Source organism: Onychostoma macrolepis, chromosome 20, assembly GCF_012432095.1.
Source record: "Onychostoma macrolepis isolate SWU-2019 chromosome 20, ASM1243209v1, whole genome shotgun sequence".
Classification (NCBI taxonomy): domain Eukaryota; kingdom Metazoa; phylum Chordata; class Actinopteri; order Cypriniformes; family Cyprinidae; genus Onychostoma; species Onychostoma macrolepis.
In genome coordinates this window covers 17,123,920-17,144,463 of record NC_081174.1, presented here as the reverse complement: position 1 = coordinate 17,144,463, position 20,544 = coordinate 17,123,920, and the positions used below count along the sequence as shown (strand labels likewise).

The 20,544-nt window shown below is 36.9% G+C and overlaps 1 protein-coding gene across 1 annotated transcript in view; it reads left to right on the top strand.

Moving 5' to 3' along the window:
- Positions 1–4: 4 nt before the first annotated feature.
- Positions 5–20,544, top strand: part of gmds (GDP-mannose 4,6-dehydratase) — a 69,902-nt gene continuing 49,362 nt past the window's right edge. The window contains exons 1-6 of the mRNA XM_058755816.1: positions 5–276; positions 5,362–5,406; positions 5,887–5,974; positions 7,013–7,122; positions 19,423–19,615; positions 19,715–19,819. Of these exons, the coding sequence (XP_058611799.1) occupies positions 178–276; positions 5,362–5,406; positions 5,887–5,974; positions 7,013–7,122; positions 19,423–19,615; positions 19,715–19,819 (640 nt within the window). The 5' untranslated portion in view covers positions 5–177. The remainder of the gene's footprint in view (positions 277–5,361; positions 5,407–5,886; positions 5,975–7,012; positions 7,123–19,422; positions 19,616–19,714; positions 19,820–20,544) is intronic.

Here is a 20,544-nt window from a genome sequence, read left to right as displayed (position 1 = left end):
TGGTGGTGGGCACGTCACTGTCGCTCTGCTCTGTGATTGGCTGCTGAGTGCAGGTTCCTGATGTGTCGCTCGAGCAGCTGGAGTTTCGGATATGTTTGCATCCGTTCATGACAAACAGTCGCGCACAGTGGATCCAAACCTCACAGACACACTCCGAACCGAAACCAGCTCCAGAAAATGGCTCAATGTGCAGCAGCGGCGGCAGCTAGTGGCGATGTGAACGGAGACGGCAAGACGAAGAGGAAAGTGGCCATCGTTACAGGCATAACCGGTCAGGTAACGTTACCGTGAAGAATCATCTCAACATACGCCACGCGATGGTATATAAGTTACGGAGAGTTCGGCTAGAAATCAAAAGTTTGTCATGTTTTCTCGCCTTTATTCTGTTTCAAATTTGTATGACCTTCCTTGTTCTGTGGGAAACAAAGGGTGATGCCAAGCAGAATGACAGCCTCTCAGTCACCATTCATTCTTATTAAAGAAAAAGAGATGCCGTGAATAAGTGACCGAGGCTGTCAGTCCCTTACAAGAGAGTGAGGAAATGATAACAGACTTTTGAGACAATTTCATCCAGTTTTATCCTTGACACCTTTGCGGTTTTTGGTAACCATGACAACAGTAGTTTTTGCTAAAATACCACAATTAGTTGTCTCTGTAAAAATACAATTTAAAAAATAAAAGATTCTAAGATATTTTTTTTAATCTCAAGTGGTCATTTCCGGATTTATAAGTAACTGACAGCTAAGCTTAGAGTGCATAGCATAGTGCTATGGTTTTGTCCAAATGTGCCCTGTTGTGTCTGTAAAGCACTACAGGCCTGGTGACAATTTTATATTAAAGTATACAACACCGTATACTTTTATATATCTGGAATGGCAATATGTATGTGATAATTTGATATGTTAAGCAACATTTACAGCTATTGTGGACGAAAAGGGAGTCTCATGTGAGTCCTTTAATTGTTGGCTGTTGTTTATCTAGCTCCACCTGGGGCCTTTTCATTGTGAATCACAGTGAACTATGTAACAGGAGAAACATGTGACACATCCTCAAAAGTTCGTTGAGGATATAAGCAGGAAGCGTAATGTAGTTTTCCAGTTTGCTTGTTAAAGAAAGTTCAAACTGCTCAGAATAGGAATCGGACAAAAGGACATTTAATTTCGAGTCTTTTGTAAGTTTAGAGTGCTTGAATAAGTTACAAACATGGGTGTATTTAGGCATTCAGACCATGATACTTGATACTCCGGTTTCTAGGTTTCGCTTTGCACATTTACTTTTAAGTAACGGGCTTGTCTTGCTTTGTGCATCATGTATATAGCTGAATGTGCCATCCATTTTGTCCTGGCCAGACTTTCTGGACCGTAATAGTAAGATTTAAATGGTTAAAAACGGTATGTTCTCCACTCCGTTTAAAGCGTTTTACACCACAATTTGACATTTATATATTCTTTCAAACTAAAAGAAATGCATCACATAAATGTTTCTGTGCCAAAGAACTTAAATATTTAATGAGGCAAACAGAGTTCAGTTTATTGATTATTTGTTGCTAAACATTTGGCCATTATTTTCTAACAGTGCATTATTACTTAAAAATATGAACTATTTAAAGTCTGTATTCAACACTAGTATTTTCACCAGCTAAAAAATGGTTTTAAGTCAGTTATTTGTATATTTTGCTGTAGTGTGTCAGTAGGAAATATCAGTTTACTTTTTCAAACATTAATTTCTTCATTAATTGTAATAATCCAGTGAGATCTTTGTTTGCACAAGGAGTCTGACAACAGCCAGCGCTCCACACAGAGATCTGATCTGATCATCCTCCAGTCTGTCTGGAGTCACATGAAGAAACAGAACAAACTAAGACAGACTAAATCCAGAAGAACTGTGGCAACGTCTCCAAGATGCTTCAAGAAGCTACAGTAAAATTCTGTAAAATGAGGATTCTGTCATAAATATATTTTCTTTATCAATTAACTTCTATTAACTAAATTAAATCAACATTTGGTGTGACCACCATTGCGTTTAAAGCAGCTTTTGCCCTAGGTGCACTGGTGCATAGTTTTTCAGGGAGCTTTGCAGGTAGGTTTCTTGAAGCATCTTGGGCCACAGTTCTTCTAGATTTAGTCTGTCTCAGTTTGTTCTGTTTCTTCATGTGACTCGAGTCCAGACAGACTGGAGGATGATCAGATCAGATCTCTGTGTGGAGCACTGGCTGTTGTCAGACTCCTTGTGCAAAAAAAAGATTAATGACAAAATGAGTGTTTAGAAATGTAAACCGATATCTCCTACTGACACACTACAGCAAAATATACAAATAACTGACTTAAAACCATTTTTTAGCTGGTGAAAATACTAGTGTTCTAATAATTTCACCACTGTATATACATTACAAACATTATTCTTACAATTATATTCTGGTCCGGATACAGCTTGAGGGAATGTCAGCTTGTGTATATATGTTTCAGATAGTGTGTACATAACCTCTTCCACTGTATAATGCCTTGATACCATGGAAGCTTGAAAGTGCCTTGCCTTTAATTGTCAGTTGTTGTGATGTGGGCAGGTGAATGAAACAGACCTTTTTAATTTTGTATTAATTTGGATCCCTTTCCGTGTGTGTTAGAGTGCATGAGATGATTCACATTATATATACATGAATGTGTGGCTCATTTTTTTTTTTTAATGAGGATTTTGTTACACTTTATCCAGATATATTTTTTCAGTGAGGTCAATGTAAAGTCAGTATTTTTTTCTTAAAAAAACATTCATTTAATTCACATGCTTTGAAGTGCATCAGAACGTAAATGCTGACATGGTTTAATGTGTTAACATTAGATGCCACGTGCAACATTAAATAATTCTTTTGATTCTTTTGATTATCTGGAAAGACCAGCTGTAACGTATAAAGCTTTCTTGGGTGTATGTGGTGAGAGGATTCTTGGGTAACTTGAATGTTTGCAGTAAGCTACGTGGTGTTTACCATTCGCAGACTGAAGGAGGAAGTTCCTGTTTCGTCTCATGATATAAACTTTAATGTGGGCAATGCGCAAGGGTAGTTAAAAAGTCAGGATGCAGTTTGCTTGATGAACAGCAGAGGGCGGTCGAATGACAAAAATCGTCCAGACGGTATTTGCAAGCACGTTCTTGGCAGACGCTTCCTGTGCGACGCATTGAACAAAATCATATTGGTTGATATTGTTAGTATTTAGGTTTTCTGAACACAGTTTAAAAAATAGTAGATTATAAAGCTTTCCAAGTTATTGTTGGAGTTTTATACATTTATCATATGTTTACCAAAGTCAATGGCAAAAAATATCAGGCATGTAATCCTTTTATTTCAGACAGATGAAAAGAAATGACCTAACAAACAAACACTGTCTGATGTATCCAGTGCTTCTTCAGTTATTATGGAAGCAGTTTAAAAATTTTAGATTATAATTTTGTGTAGGTCTGTCACCATAAAACTTACTTGACACAACCATGTATTTCAAAGGCAGTTGCCATAACCAAAATGAATAGTAAAACGCATTACTTGTGTGTATTTTTGTTGATGTGTGCAGTTAGCTATGTTAAATTTGTTGCGCCCACTTGTGGTTCATTAAGGAACACATAGCCGTTTGTTTGGATTTGTGCTTTGAGGTGGTAAACAGAGAAAGACTGCTTTACTGCGGTCAAGAGCAAATGTAAGGGACCTATTTTCACACAGATAAATCGACACGCAGTACGTACACAAACAGAGATAATACGTCACAGACAGAGAGAGACAGACACACGGACTGTTTTTGTTGGGCAAGTTAAGTGGGCTTATTTGATTAGCTTTCATTCTTTCCTTTACCATTCTGGTTTTCTCAGCATAAATGCATCCACAGTTTGCCATTAGCAATCAGTCTCTGTCTCGTGCAGAGGTCTAAAGGCCTATAGATTTATCTTTATGTGGTGCACAAGGGTGATTGTAATTGCAATGGAAAGTTTTTCCAAATTAGTCAGCATTTCTGAGATGTTTCGCGCATGTGGTTTGACTCGAAATAAGAGATGATTTTGAATTAAAAAGTGATTTATTTGAAAGATTTTATAATTCAGACAGAAAGTGATTGGTGGCTTAAGGTAGGCCAGTGTGTGCGTATGCACAGACTGGTTGGAATGTCGTGTCCGTCTAGGTTTCCTGTCTATGAACGTAATCTGCGGGAAGCAGGCAACGTTTCCCAACAGTCTCAGTGTGACGATAAGCTGCTTTTTATCAGGGTTATGAGTCCGCTCTGCAGTTGGCATTGGTTGTGTCACACACATATATATACACGCACACAGAGAGCCTCAGGTGGTCAGACATTGAACGGGTTTCATGTAAATGGCCAGCGAACGGTGTGAAAAGGAAACGGAAATGTATCTTTAAGCACATCTTTTCCTCTGCGGACATATATATATATACTTATATACAGGCACACACACGGCTGCTGGAGCTTCTCATTTTTTCCCAAAGGTCTTTGGGACTGTGCCTATATCACCCCAGCAGGAAGTAGGGGGTGGAATGCCATGACCAGGGTGGAATGTTCCAAAGTTCTAGAATGTGCGGTCGGGAAGTATGAGAGGGGAAAAAGGGAGAACGAGAAGGAGACGAGAATAAGAATGAAAGAGACTCGAAAGTTCTTTATGTCTTAGGTTAAAACGTGTCTTTAGGGTACGGCCGTGTCACTTTTTGACAGTCAGGTGGATTCAGAGGCTTAAACTGAGCTGTCAGGCTTTCACTGACTGACACGATGGCCTTGTTTGCTCGATTAATACTCTTTTGTCTGTGTGTGTGTGATGCACTCGGATGATTCAGTAAACATTAAACTAGCTTATACGGTGAGTGTATTGTAGCCCGTAGGCACTCCTTACTTATTTGTTAGCTGTGTTGTCGACTGTTTTCTTTGCATTCTTTGCAGACTATGTATGGAGCTCTTTTTAGTGAGGGGAGTTTTAGTTCTCTGCTGTTAAAGGGATAGCTCGCCCAAAAATGACAATTCTGTCATCATATACCCCGCCTCATTTCGTTCCAAACCTGTTTGACTTTCTCTCTTTTCTGTTAAGTCTTTTTTGTCCATATAATTGGATCCATTGGGGCAAAAATAGTTGTGTTGCATTAAAGAAATATATTCATACAGCTTTGGAAAGACACAAGGGTGAGTTTTGACACAAGCACGTGTGCAAAAACGCATATTTGTATAATGTAGGCGTGTATTCACTGCGGTCTGGCTCATGAAATTCTGAAAGAAATGGTCATTGTGTTGAATACTCTCTTGGGTAATGCTTGCCGTAAATGTGTGTGTGTGTGTGTGTGTGTTTCTCAAAACCCAAAATAATTCTCCCTCTATGTGGTTTCAGGATGGGTCCTACCTGGCTGAGTTTCTGCTGGCTAAAGGTTATAAGGTGGGTAAGCCAATGTAACCCTTAAAGACATGCTACAAACCCGTCAGAAATCATTCCCACATTGATCTGATGCAAATATCTCACTGTCTGTTAATAATCAAATATGAAAGTCGTATTTTCATAAGATTTTAATTTAAATGGGTTGCATCTCATTTAAGTCTCTTATTCTTAGCCAGGCTGCATTTATTTGATCAAAAATACAGTAATATTGTGAAATATTATTACAATTTAAAGTAACATTTTAGGTAATTTCTTCAGGATTCTTTGATCAATAGTTTAAAAGAACAGCTTTTATTTTAAAAAGAAATGTTTTGTAACTTGCTGTTACGTTTGATCAATTTAATGTATCCTTGCTAAATAAAAATATTAGTTACTTAATAAAAAATCTTTGTGATCCAAACCTTTGAACAGTAGTGTACATAAATTCAGATTAAAATCCTGTGTACTTAAAAGACTGGAACTTTTTTTTGTTTTGGGCAGGTTCACGGTGTCCTCCGCAGGTCCAGTTCTTTTAACACGGGCAGGATTGAGCACCTTTATCATAACCCTCAAACACACACCGAAGGAAGTGAGTTTCACATCCACACACCTGGTTGTGATATGCATGTTTTCTTATGTTTGTAAATGCATAAATGGTTTCTAACCTGTGTAAAATATCACTAGGCATTGGATCTACTGGGTGTTATAAGTTGTTAATTCAGTATTTGTTTTATATTTTTATTTTATTTTATTTTTTTATTTTAAGGTATTTTCCTTTATTGTTGCAATCTAAATATTACTAAGCAATATTTGGACTGTAATTATTTATATTGGGTGAAGTCTGAGAAAATCATTGGTATGCCTCTTCTGTGATAAAACTCATGCATTTGGACTGCAGTTAATCACAGGGAAGACAAAGAAGTTTTCTATTTTTATCCATATAGGGAATGACATATACACAATGCAGTTAAATATGGTTGTCACTCTTCTTTTAAGTGCTTAATCCTGTTTTGTACAAACAAGAGTTTGCCTATTTATGGGAGTGACAAAAGTGTTCTAACGACAGAATTCACTCCCCAAAATTATGATGTTCACAAAAAATTGCCATACAGTTATAGTGCCCTATGCAGTACATACAGCTGAAAGATACCAAACGTTTCACTGGTTTGGAGGTGACTGCTCTACTTCGTACAGAAAGTTAGTTGGTTAGTTTAGAGAACCAGTTTCCTTTGCGCCAAAATATAAAAATTCTAATTATAAAAGTGTCGATTTGGGCCCAGTTCATCCATATCATCAATCCATTTAAAATGACCAAATTTAATTTGACCAGGAATTTTATCCTGGATTTCATTGAAATTGTAATAAAGACACTGTATAAAACATTTGCCATTCAAATAGGTCTTTCAGTCTGTGTCTGGTTTTTAAAGCAAAATTAAATTCAAAGTCTTGCACAAAAATCTAGAAATAGACTTTGTAGAGAATAGACTTTGTTTTGGGTTTGGTTGTTTTCGCTTAATCATTAAACTTGAGTCGATGTGGAGGAAAACATTTTTTGACTTAACTTTTCAGATTGCTCTGTCACATTTAAGGGGAAATGATGTTCAGTTTTTTATTCTGTGCCTTATAGACATGAAGTTGCACTATGGAGACTTGACTGACAGCACGTGCTTGGTAAAGATTATCAATGAAGTCAAACCCACTGAAATATACAACCTTGGAGCACAGAGTCACGTCAAGGTAAAACTTTCTCATTCTCCCAACTTCTAGCTTCCTTTCTCTATATTTCTCAATCACACAGATGCTCTTTGTCTGTCGACTCTCAAACCCTCCTCCTGGACAGACACAAACTGTTTCATAATGACTTTGGTTTCTTTCTCGGTGTCTGTGAGGTGAACAAATGACCCCATCCAAGTAATACTTTGGAAAGAAAAACTCTTAACCAAATACAGAAGACTTTCTTTCACTCTCTGTTCCTTTACCCACACCCCTAATGTCTAGTCATCTGGGATGAGGTCAGGGGGATGTTAGTCAGAGAGTTGGCCATCATGGTGTGTGTGAACTTCTGTGTGGGTGCTCCACAGGGTAATTTATGGGAAACAAGCACAAACGGCAGTTAAAGTGAGGGAGAGGAAGGGAGAGAGGAAGATGACGGAATAAGAAGATCAAAAGCAGAATAGGAACGAGATAATTCGGAGGGATACGAATGAGACATTTCTGTTGATATCGTTTCCTTCAGCTACTCATGAGTTTTAAATCTGTTCAATTGGGTATCGGAGAGAAACAACAGTGTCGTGTTTTTGCTGTAGCTTATTATGTTTCAACCACACAAAGAAAACAACTGTATGCTCCATAAAACAAGTTCTTTGGAATAATCACACTGACCGGGAATTAAAAGATTTGTTTTTACTCACCATCTTCCGTAAAGTCATGCGGCTTTAGTACAACATTAGAGTGAGAAAACGATGACTGAAGTTTAATTTTTGGGTGAACTATTCCTTGAAAGACATGAAACAATTTATCTTCCGTTACGTGGTGTATTTCCAAATGAAACAGAAGTTGGGATTTGACTGAATTGTAACAGACAAGTAATTATATTGTTGGTTAATATTATTTTACCCCACTCATTTGTTACGTAAGAAAAATGAAAGTAATTTTGGAAGCAGGAAAAGCTAATACATCTGATGAGAGATCATGGAAACTTTTATAGAACAACATGCACTGATGAATCATCCATAATAAGACCAGAGACATTTTATTAAGAAAATGAGTAGAGTCAGTTTTGATTTCCTGCTGTCAAGCTCAAAAACCATACTAAGGGGCCATTCACACCGAATGCGTTTTTGACAGACATGTTTTTGCTTGCATCTCACGTCTTTTGCAGTATATCACACATGACACAGCACTCGTTTTGTTAAATCCTTCTTTCGACTTGTTTTTTTTAAACTTCACCCCTCTGCATCTCTCGTTTTTAAACACAAATACGCATCTTGTGTGAACAGCCCCTCAAGTTATTCTTACACAATTTAATTGCCACTTGTGTTTGAGAACTACAGTGGCTTCTTTTGGACACTGAAGGTATATTAAAAATGTTTCAAAGTGTTATGTATTAGTACAAATAGTGCTTTTCAAGTAATACCACTTTTTTGATCCAGTTTTGGTGGATACATTGTTTTTGAGCTATATTTCTTTAAAACAAATGTGACTTGGTTTTATATTTTGTTATATAATGGCAATACATTCATACATTTTTAAAAATGGCTTAACTGTTCAAAATACTCTTTGGAGCGACAGTTTGTCTAAAATGATTCATGAGCCTCAATGGTTGGTTTGTAAGTCAGTAGGATGGAAAGATCCAGACTGCACCTGCGGGCTGAAAACGTACTGTTAAATACAGCAGCTGCTGTAATATGGAACTAAATAATTCAGGTGGAAACTCACAGCGAAACATTGGCCAAAAGACAGGCCTCCATTATACTGAATGGGAGGTGTTCTGGGTGTCCCATCAGGAGGATCATCTGCTGTGATGACGGATAACGGCAGGATGTTCACTGTCACAATGAATTTTGTACCGCTGTGGCTCCTCAACATAAAGAATAAAAAGTACTTTAAGCATAGATATAAGACTAAGGGAAAGTAGTTCATATTTAAAGATTGCTGTCATACTATAACAACCGCAATCAGGATTGCTATGTGTACAAATAAACAAGCTTGATTTAATTACACCATCAGTTTAGACTTGTAAGTGTGTGCATTTGCCCAGAGTGTTCATTAAAGATAGGCGTTTCAATCAGTGCCCGCAGTAATGAAGTGGTAGATCACTGCTACCCTCTGATTGTAGTTTACATTTTTTACTCACCGCACTTTGTTTGGATATGGCAGAAAGAGTGGCAGAAAAAACACATACACACACATGCTTGGTTTCCAGTTTTTACACACAGGGGTCAGCAAAGTGCTATTTTGTTTGAGAGTACCGCTTGGTGGTTTTTGTAGGATATTCGTTTATGCTTAAAGGAATGTTTCAGGAAGAAAGTGATGTGCTTTTTTTCCCTCAATGCACATTCTGTCTTTGCCTGTGAGCATTTATAGTCTTGTTTATAAGTTATTCAAATAAATCAGATGGATAAATGACAGAAGGACGACAAGCATAAAGACTGTAATGAACTGTGATTGAGTTGAAATAAAGTCATGGGGTATTCAGGTCTAATGTTGCATAACAACGTTTGAACGTTTGATTTTCTTCTAAGATCTCAGTCACTCTCTGTAATTATGACCAATTAAAATGGGAATTGTGTGTGTGCGTATGCAAATATGTAGAGTTCGACAAACCATTCCTGCCTTTATCCTTTTCCTCTTTATTTTACATTTTTAACATTTATCTTTTTTTATGTTCAATGTTATAATAATAATGTATGCAGATTTTAAATTAATACGCGAATTTTATGGCAAAGGGAAAAAAAATTATATTTAATAAAAGCACAGTATTGAGTACAAACATGCACAGTGTGTATATAATTAAGTGTTGTTAAAGAAAGCTTAAATATTATTTTCAATAAATATGGTGGATGGATAGTTAGATAGATAGAGAGATTGAAAGATAGATGGATAGATATTCAGCACAAACATATTTCAGTATTTGTATATAATTACATGTTCAGTGGAGGTTTAAGTGTTATTTTCAATAAATAATAATAATAAATAAATCCGTTTTTCCCGACATAAAAATAAAGGGGATTTAATATTGATAATAACATTGAAGACTTTGTATGATTATTCCTTAAAGATAAGGTTTTAATAGTTTTAGTAGTAGTAGCCTATTACGTTCTGCCCAATGTCTTCAAGTGAAACCGAACTTTTATTTTGACGGGTTGCCGTGAATACCTTTACATTTCTGTTTATATGATATGAGGATAGTTTTTCTCAAATGAAACGGTCAAATGCTCATGAAGTGACTGTTTGTGTGTGTGTGCGAACCGGGGCGGAACTCCGCTGTGCGCGATACAGAGAGAGCGACCATGTAACAGAGACAGAAATGACACGCCGTTGTGTAAATAAGGTAAATAACACAAGGCTATTTAGTTTGTTTAATAAAAGAACAATGTATGGACCTGTTCTATAGGGAAGGTAACACTGAATGACTTCTTTTGTGGTCTGGCGCTATAGAGAAAATAAAATTTAAATAAAATTAACTTGACCTTCAAGGGGGGGCGCGCCGTTTCCACTGGGCGGTATGGTACAGTACAGTTCAGTACAGTACGATTCGGTACAGGTAACCCTGATCACGCTTGCGTTTCCACTGCCAATAGTACCCTTACTTGGTAGGCATGGTGTATGCCGGAAAGTAGCAATCGACGATAAAGCGTGACAATAAGCACAACTCTGCCTCTTTTTGTTAAATGTCAGTTTTAATGAACAATAATAGCCATTATAAAAGTATAATTACAAAGTATAAGAGGCTTATCTAAGAGGAGATAAAGACAAAAGCAAACAATTCAGTCAAACGTATGCTACAGGTCAGCGCTGTTCTACAGTAAAGTTCAAAATAAAGTTAAGTTAAACATAACTTTGTGCTCAGCCAAAACGATATGACCAGGAACAAATAATAGATTCATGAGACCACGAATGCCTGTTAAATATAGCCTACCCAAAATGAATTGTATCTCATGTTTAATCACAACAAAGACATCAGAGCCAGCGGCAAATGTCGGAAGGACTAGCCGAGCTAAGGCTGCTCTAGGCTGGATACATGAGCACTGAGCGTCCAGTGATTGCATGGAGCTTCGAAATCGGCATAGCACATTTTCAAATAGGCGCTATCTTTATAAATAAACGGCAGATTTGAGTTTTAAACAATTACATTCTCTCCTGAAAAACTCTTAAAACTACATTTCATGACACAATAACAGTATATTTAGTATATTTTTTGGGCAATGGCTTTTCACAAGTCCACAAGAACAGACAAGAACGCATATTGAGAAACGGCTATTGTCTGTGTGAAAATATAAAATGAAATACACTGTTATATTTTTTTTGTGTGTTTGCGCACTCTGATGTAAATAAGCCCAACACTCACGGACAGCAGAGCAGAACGAGTGAAGGAGAAGCTTTATCCCCTTGTATCATGCAAAAGTGACGATTCTAGTCAACCAATCAACGTTCTGCAGTGAGTTTAGCTCCACCCTTTTGGTACCCTTTGCTGTGCTAGGTACCCCAATGGAAGGGTACCAAAAAAGTGGTACGGTACGGTTTGCTGTTTTGGTACCATACACAACTTCTGACAGTGGAAACGGAAATAATTGCGAACCGAACTATACCGCTTAGTGGAAACGAGCCATAATTGTTGCTGAATATTCAGATTTGCCATCATAGGAATAAGTTACACTTTAAAATGTATTCCGATAGAAAATTGTATTAATAATTCACAGTATTACTGTTTTTACCGTATTTTCAATCAAATAAATGCAGCCTTGCTGAGCATAAGGGACTTCTGTCAAAAACAATCTTACTGACCCCAAACCTTTGAACGGTACTTTCTGCTTTATGTGCCTGAATAACATCTCTAAATCTAATAATTAATTTAAAATGTAAAAATATTAAAATGGAAAACTTGCAGGGCAGCACCTGTTAGACATGCGGTAATAACAATAATACAAGTACTGAATTATTCAGGTGGGATATACCAGCTTTAGGAGGTCTGTAAGTGCAAACACAATGGAGAGATAAAGGCGCCTCTTTACATGTGAATGCGCACTGTTCCGACTGTCATGTCAGGACCTTGTCTCCAACAACACGTTTGGCGATGACGGGAACATTAAAAGAAAAGCTGTAAACCATAATGTTAGTTCAATGTCAGCGTGCGATCATGGCTTTACTACAAAAAGAGCACAGTGTACTTTACATGTTGATGTTTAAACCTTGCGGTTATTATCAAATAACCACAAATGGAGCTGCCTTGTGGGATAGCACACTGCAATTAGTCACGTTTGACCACATCAACTTAGATCACATGATAAACTGAGTTGAAGTGCCACTTTTTTAGGCTGAGATTGAGAGCCAAGTAACACACACACACGCACTCAGATGGTTGCAAAGTGAATTTATATGCAAAAAATCCGTAAATTAATGGACCCTATTTAATTAGAAGAGCTTGATGCTTAATTTAATTTCTTTCCAAATTGAATTTTGACTTTTTTCTTTAATGTTAAAGTAGTTCTGAAACTGAGAACACAAAATAACATCTGTGGTATTTGGGCTAGTATTGTTCTGTTTTGACCTTTCTGTTACCTCTAAGTGTTTAGTATGTTTCTCTTCAACTGAAAGTCTGTTTGTGAGTGTGTTTTTGTGTTTGCACACATCTCTTAGCACCGGCAGAATCTGTTTGCTCATAGTTTTATGTACAGTAGGGTGTGAGTGGCATAAGATTTGTGTTTGCGTTTGGATTAGTACAGATCTGTAGCTAATATGCAGTTGTTGGACTGGAACGTTGCAGTATGTATCATGTTTTGTGTTCGTTTGCGAACATGTTTGATGTGTAACGTAAGTGTTGTCTTGTTTATAGCCTGATGTGACACAGCAAATATGCAAGGGGATGCAGGATTGAGTGACACGCTGAAAGACTTTGGTGAAGTGTAGCACAAAAATCCTTTCTGCTAATGGTGACAGAATATTTTAAGAAGGTCGCACTTGCAGTGTAGGAGACTTTGTGTAACACTGAGCCCAAGTTTCCTTGTTAGCTAATTAGGTGTCTAGAGGACGCAAGGCGCTCTCGCTTTCACACAGATACTTACAGTTAATTGCTTGTGTAAATCATTCCACTCTTGTCACCTGCAACGACTGACGTCACTGCCAACAAACAGGCCTTTATTCAGTGGCGTTACATCACGTTAAAAACACGATTTTGATTTTTCTAAATGACAGTCCCTGTGAAGCAAGTGATTAATCATGAGAGATACAAATCTCTGCACTGCCATCTCTGTCACTCATTAAGGGGTGGGAATGCAGATGCATTTTATACATGTTTGCTTGCGTGGTAGACGTTGTATAACAATGCTCATTCAGACACTGGAAGTGGTAGAAAAGACATATGACTTTTTTTTTTTTTTTTTTTTTGCTTTTCAGTAGACTAATCATTATAATCATTTATATAATCAGTTTTTAACTAATTATTTTTATTTGTATATAAATATTTGGATATTTACAATGTATTACTTTATTTTTTAATTTATCTTATTATATTTTTCTTTTTTTCCTTTCTTTCTTTCTTTCCTTCTTTCCTTCTTTCCTGCTTTCTTTCTTTCTTTCTTTCTTTTTTTCTTTCTTTCTTTCTTTCTTTATATTCCTTTAATCAACACTTTATTTTAAAGTAGTTTATATTGACATTGTCTTCATTTATTTTAAATTACTTTATTTATTAATCCTTTTATGTTGTTTGTTTATTTTTTATATTCATTTATTTGTTCATTTATAATTTATTTTCTTTATTTTCATTTGTTATGTTTAATGAATCCCCAATGATAATTAGTATGTGTGTACAATGAGTTGGCCAGTTTTAGACATTGACATAGTTTGTGAATGGCAACACAGTTGTGTTGATGCTCTTATTTGGGTGTGAGTCACTCAGCTTTGAAAGAAACGACCCAACAAATGTGACATCTTTGGCAAGTGGCAACATAAAGCACATCAAGCAGTCATGGCATTAATCCAGGGATTAAAACAGCATTAAACTTGTCAAAAAAATAAATAAAGCAGCTTTAAAGTCTGTAACCTTACGTAAGCCTTAACTGCTCCACATTAGGCAAAGAAAGACATAAGAAAGATGTGTCCTATGGTACACCTTGTCTTTTTTGGGAATATTCAGTCCTAGAAAATGGGTTAAGATGGCTTGACTTATCAATGTCGAGCTCCTTTAAAATTTTGGAAGGAATGTGACTGACATGGTATGTCTGAATAATATGCCAGTCTTCGTGAATTCGCTAGCACAAGCACTCGACGCTTGATTGAGAGGTGGAAAATAGCCGTTTACAGAATAAAAGCAGGTATTGCAATGAACAATTCATCCTTTGTGTGGTGTAAACGGACACATTCCTGTCTCATGCCCTGCCCTAAGGGAGTTAACATTAATCGAGAGAAGCATTTAATATTTAGTTTTATTAGCTTTAAGTTTTTATTGTTATTTATTATTATCATTATTATTATTGCCATTATATCAGGTAACGACCTTGGCAAAGATGTTGAACAGAAGTAAGGAATGAATGAATGAAAATAAAGGATGGTAGTTTAAATCATAGCATTACCAGAGATGTTGCGACTGGAAGACTAGGATCAGGCAATATTCAGCTGCAGATTAGTATCAGTGTGTGATTCCAAAGTAAACTCTGAAAATGATTAATGATGTTTAAGATTATGATGAATGTAAAGTAGGATGCAAGAGAAGAACTTAAGTTCAAAAACATAAGATTCCAGTTATCATGTTATACAGAGAAATTGTATTAAGCCTTGAGGTTTGTATTTCCATCTTTTGTTTAATGTGAATTGGTGGAAAGATCTCCACATTTTTGCTTTCTTATTTAAAGCAGAAACTCTCTGGATCCCTTTTTTGTTGTGCAAGTCATTGCACTCTCTCTTTAGTCAACGCTGGTGCCACTTGTCTGCATGACCTTTAGATATGTACTCTGTAAGTCTGAGATATACAAGTAGGGCTCAACAATAAGTGTTTTTTTTCCTAGTCAGGCCAGCAGTTACAATATGAGCACCCTTGCCAATATTTTCACAGGCCCCACCATATAAAATTATTATTCATTTTATTTTTAGTAATGTGTGTCTGATAAATTTACATTTACATTTTAGTTTATTTCTTATTACACAGCTGCTTGCCAAATAAATTAACATTAAATACAGATTTGAGTAAAAACGTTATTATTTATGAGTGCCTCTTATACAAGAGACTTTTATATATATGTAGGAAATTAGTTGCCTTGGACAACAGTCAGTTTTGTGAGACTTATGGATAAATCAGGCCAATCAGAATCAAGTATATTACAGTGCTGTGTAATAATTTTAATTTGTTGTTTCAAGACTGCCACAAGCCATTATCCTCCTCTAAAGCTCGTCTATGTTAGCAAGATAACATTACATATTTAATTCAGAATTTGCAACAGCAATGTTCAATACTACAAAAGAAGAAATCCATAAAAAGAAATCCATAAAAAGAAGGGTCGCTGATTGGACAAGTGACAGTCAGTCTGAGATTGTGAGCTGGATTGTTTTAGACAGGTTAGCGGATGGCATATAATGACAACACAAACATTTGACAAAAAAATTATATGGAAATGAATTTGGTCGGCAGAGAGACCTACTAGACACCAGAGTATATAATTACAACTATTTATAGCTTGGAAGCATTCATCATCTTCTCTCAAAATAAACAAGCAGGTCAAGCACTCATATTTGATATTTTTGTTAATCTGAAGCACGTTGTGCTCATTGCTTTTAACAAAACTGAGGTGGATGCTCAGTGATGCAGATCTTGGCATATCAGTTTGTGCATTGTCAGTATTTCAACAGCCTGTAGGCTTCTTGACGTACAGATAAGCTCACACAATGGCTCACATCATTCTTTCGTGCTCCTAAATGACAGCACCTGTCAACTGTGATGACACACGTGCTGTGTGTGTCAGAGAGTTGGTTCAGTCAGAGACCACTCACATGTGGTAGTTGTTGGTTGCTGTCAGCACAAGGTTAACTGTCAACTGTCAAGAGCTGAACAGAACCTTGTGTGTGACTGCACTGTTCTCAAGCAAATGCAATAGCATGATGAAAAACGTGTAGACGGATTATATGGATTGCACTATACTCTTCCTTTAGAAGTGTTTGCACAAAGCCCAGAACTGAACACCTTAGGGATGAATTTTGAAAGCCTTTTAGCCAGACCCAACGTCAGCGTCTGACCTCACTGATGCTCCATTCTCTGAATGGGTGCAAATCCAAAAGTCATGTTCCAAAATCTAATGGAAGACCTTCCTGGAAGAGATTTGAAATTAAATGATAAGCAAGACACAAGCATTAGTGAGGTCATGCACTGGTGATTGGTGATGGGGTCTGGCCCGTTCTTCCAGTTCATCCCAGAGGTTTTCAAAAGGGGGTTCAGATCTAGACTTTGCAGGCTGGTGAAGCTCTTCCACACCAGATGTAATTATTTAATTAAAAAAAAAAATAAAACACTGTTTTATTTTGTAAGGATTTGTTTTTGTTGTGTGTTTTGTAAAGTTTAGGTTTTGCATGTTTTTTTTTATTTTATTTGTTTTTTTTATTTCTTAGTAAATAAGTAAATACATTTTAAAAATATAAATACACTTATGAAAATATATTTATCTTTATTTTCATTTAATTATAATTTCCTTTAATAATACATTAAAATTAATAAAATAAATCTTTCTATTGAAATTTTTTAACTAGAAAATGAAATGAACAAATCTTTAGTTTCAATGAATTATTCATACAACTTTTCTTTTTTTTAAATTAAGATTAATTCAAATTGTTAAATAGAAAAAAGATCTCTAAATTGGAGTCAATAAAGGGGGTTCCTGAGCCCTACTGATGGAGCTGTGGGGCTACATGAGACGATAAAGATCGAGAAACGCTGTCTTCTGGAAACATAAGATGTGGTAAAAATAGAACTTTGTTTTTACAAGGATGGAGACAGTTTAAGGACATCTGTAACAGGCTAAATGATTCCCTAATTATTCGCAGTCATGGTTTCTCCCCTCCCTCTGCTCTCACACACTCAAGCTTGTATGAGCTCTGCGATTGCTACAGACAACTTGCGCCTGGGGCAACCCCAACCGCAGCCCATAATGATCCAGGCTGTTGCCATGTTTACATGTGTGTTTATGTTTGAGGGAAGGAGTGAATGATGAGGTGAGCGTGTCTGGTTGAGCAGGCAGAAGAGCGAGGGAAGTTGGTGTCATCTCAAGCATAGATTTAATTAGCTGATGAATTCCAATCCTGACGTGCCGAAGCCGCGAGGAGTGTAGGAGTAGTATCGACAGAGGAGGCCAGCTCTATTAGGTAGAGCCGAAAGAGAGAGGGTGTTCGCTTGTGCACAAGTCGCCCCGGGCCACAGGGACTTTCCCGATTTCAGACATAAATCCTGCCCCCCTGACAGTTCCAAGTTGCTGTGGAAACACGAAGAAATTGCTTTTGCAGCACAATTTTCTACGAGTCTCCCGCTCACTTCGGATAATGTGTAAAATGCGGCCTCACTTACATAAACAACAAAATCCCTGTAATTTCTACGTCTTTTCTTAGCCTGCAAATGCATAGAGGGAGCAATTTGGAGTTCGCAGCACACTTATTTGCATCAATGCAATGGCTACTGCTACTAGTAACAGCTGGAAAGAGCAAATTACGGTATCGGTGTTCCTCTAATAGCACTATTTTGGCATTTTCATGACATTTGAAATCCGCGTCCTGGCTGTTTGTTTGGAGAAAACAATGCCCAAGAAATGAAAATTGCTTGCGGCATGGCAAGATGCCGTGAAAGCTCTCCACACAATTTGAAGACATAAATCTACTTGTACCTGACAGAAACATGTCTCTCTTAGTTCGAACTGGTATGATTGAATGTTTTGGCTCACATTTAAGAGCATGTTTGCACAGTCCAAAAAACTTCAAGCTAATTATCCCAGCAACGGTAATGATAGCTATTGGATGAGTGCCAAGCAACACAACTAAAGTCAGTCCGTTGCCGCATTATAAGGATTATTTTGAAAGTGCTGCGTTTTTGTGTTGCGTAGACACTTAAATATCGTTTCAGTCTCACGATAATCAGCTGTCAGTCGCTTTTGTTTTCTCTCTGAGGTGTGGTTACAGATGCGCACTAGGGTATTTCGGGACTAATTCAGATCGTGCCTGTTGCCGAGGGTTTGTCTCGATGGAAAAAACGTGTTGGTGCGATTCTGAGAAGCGTCTGTCAAATTTGAGGAACAGGTTAGATGAGTTGTCTCTCCCTCTCTTTCTCCTGCTCAGTTCCTGTCTGTCTGTCTTTCTGTTTCTTGCTTTCTCTCCCTATCTTTAACATCTCAGTTTCAGTCAGGGATTCCCCGGCTCGCTCGTGTTTGGGAATTTAGTATGTCTGAACTCGTTAAATTAGAGCAGAAACCTTTTCACTCAAAAACACTGTGCAGTAATTCAGTCGCATGATGTAGCACCTCAAACTATTTGCAACGTTAAACGAATAGTTCCTCCAAAAATGAACATTTATTTACTCGCCCTAATTCTGTGTACATGACTGAATACTACATACCTTTTTTCCATATAAATACAATTAACTTAAAGTTTTCAATAGGATACAAAGGCACAATGAAAGTGTTATAGAATTTCATAGAGTCTATGTGCTAAAATAATCTTCTAAAGTCGTAGGATAACTATTAGGAACAGGCTGAAATTAAAATCATTTTTCACTGAAAATCTTGACGTCCATGCTTGATTTGTGAACAAATTGTTGCTTTAAGTCTAATCTTTTTAGTGAATCAGTTAACAAAATCCTTTAAGGTTCAGATTTTCGGTTGATAGTCAGTTTTGTTTGTATAATAGTTTGAAATACACTGCAAAATCAAACTAGAGATAATGCAACATTGTTAGATAATACTGTGTTCTTGTGCTTTTGATGGCTTGCAAATTATATGCACCGAATGCAGTTATCCATATACAACATGTAGCTGTTTGACCCAGTTTACATGAGCTAGAAGACAGATCGTTTGATGCTCTGTGTTTTCCAGTAACAGCAGAGCATGCAGCTCTGTGAAAACAAAGACACTTGATATCAACCAAAGAGAAGATTCCTTCCCTCAGTTTAGAGCATTTTGCACTGAGTTTTATTACCAGGCAGTTACTTGTTTTCATATTTCCTTAAATTATGTTTATGTTGGCAACTTCTTGACTTATGTTATTGAGTTATGTCATAAGACTGAATTGCATTTAGCCATTTACTTGTGTACTTTTGCATTTAAGTCTTACGCATAAATGCCTTGTGTTTGTCAGATCTCCTTTGACTTGGCTGAGTACACTGCAGACGTTGACGGGGTGGGGACCCTACGGCTGCTGGATGCAGTGAAGACCTGCGGTTTAACTGACACCGTCCGCTTCTACCAGGCCTCCACCAGCGAGCTCTATGGGAAAGTACAGGAAATTCCCCAGAAGGAGACCACACCATTTTACCCACGATCTCCTTATGGTCAGCATGCACACATCTAAAAACATGTTGTGTTTTTTACGTTGTTATATTAATAATAAATAAATACACAAATGTATTTTATATATCTTTTTTTCACAGGTGCTGCTAAACTCTATGCATACTGGATAGTGGTAAACTTCAGGGAAGCCTATAACCTCTTTGCTGTGAATGGGATTTTGTTCAATCATGAGAGTCCTAGAAGAGGTCAGATACACACCACAAACTTTTTCTTTCTTTCTTTTTTTTAAATTGGTTCTTCTAGTGCAGATACTGAGATTAATTCGCTTGGGGGCCTCTTTCTGGTAAAAGTACGCCTTATGTGGTTTCATTTTCATTTGGTTTTGAAAAATGTGCAGTAACCAACAGCCACTGCTATGTGTTAGATCTCATAATTTCTGTCACCTCATTTATCAAAATGGGCATAAGTTCTGGTCAGGTTTAACAACTCAACCTCCTTTTTAATTTTCATAACAAAATAAGAGTAATGAACAGTGGGAGTTTAAAAATGTAAGTCTTGCATACAAATGCATTTAGAATTCTTAAATGCTTCCAGTATGTTACAGGTTCACTCAAAAAACTAAATTCTATAATTTACTCAACCTTATGTTGAATGTTTGAATCTATATCTTTTGGTATTTTAGAAAAATTACTTTCAGAAGGTATTGTTGTTTTTTTGTTGGAGGACAGGCTCCAAAAACAGCTCTTTTCAGAGTAAGCTGTTTTCTTGCATGCTGCTTTAAATGCAAATGAGCTCTGCTTGCCCTGCCCCTCTCTTCCGAGCCGCTCTCTGAGAGACGGTAAACTTTAGCCGCATTCATCGTGAAACTTGCTAATTAGCACGTTATTAGGAAAGGTGATTTGTAAAGATTCATTAAAAAAACCTTGCACTCACTTCTTCTGGAGGTGAAGCTGGATCATGAATGATTCGT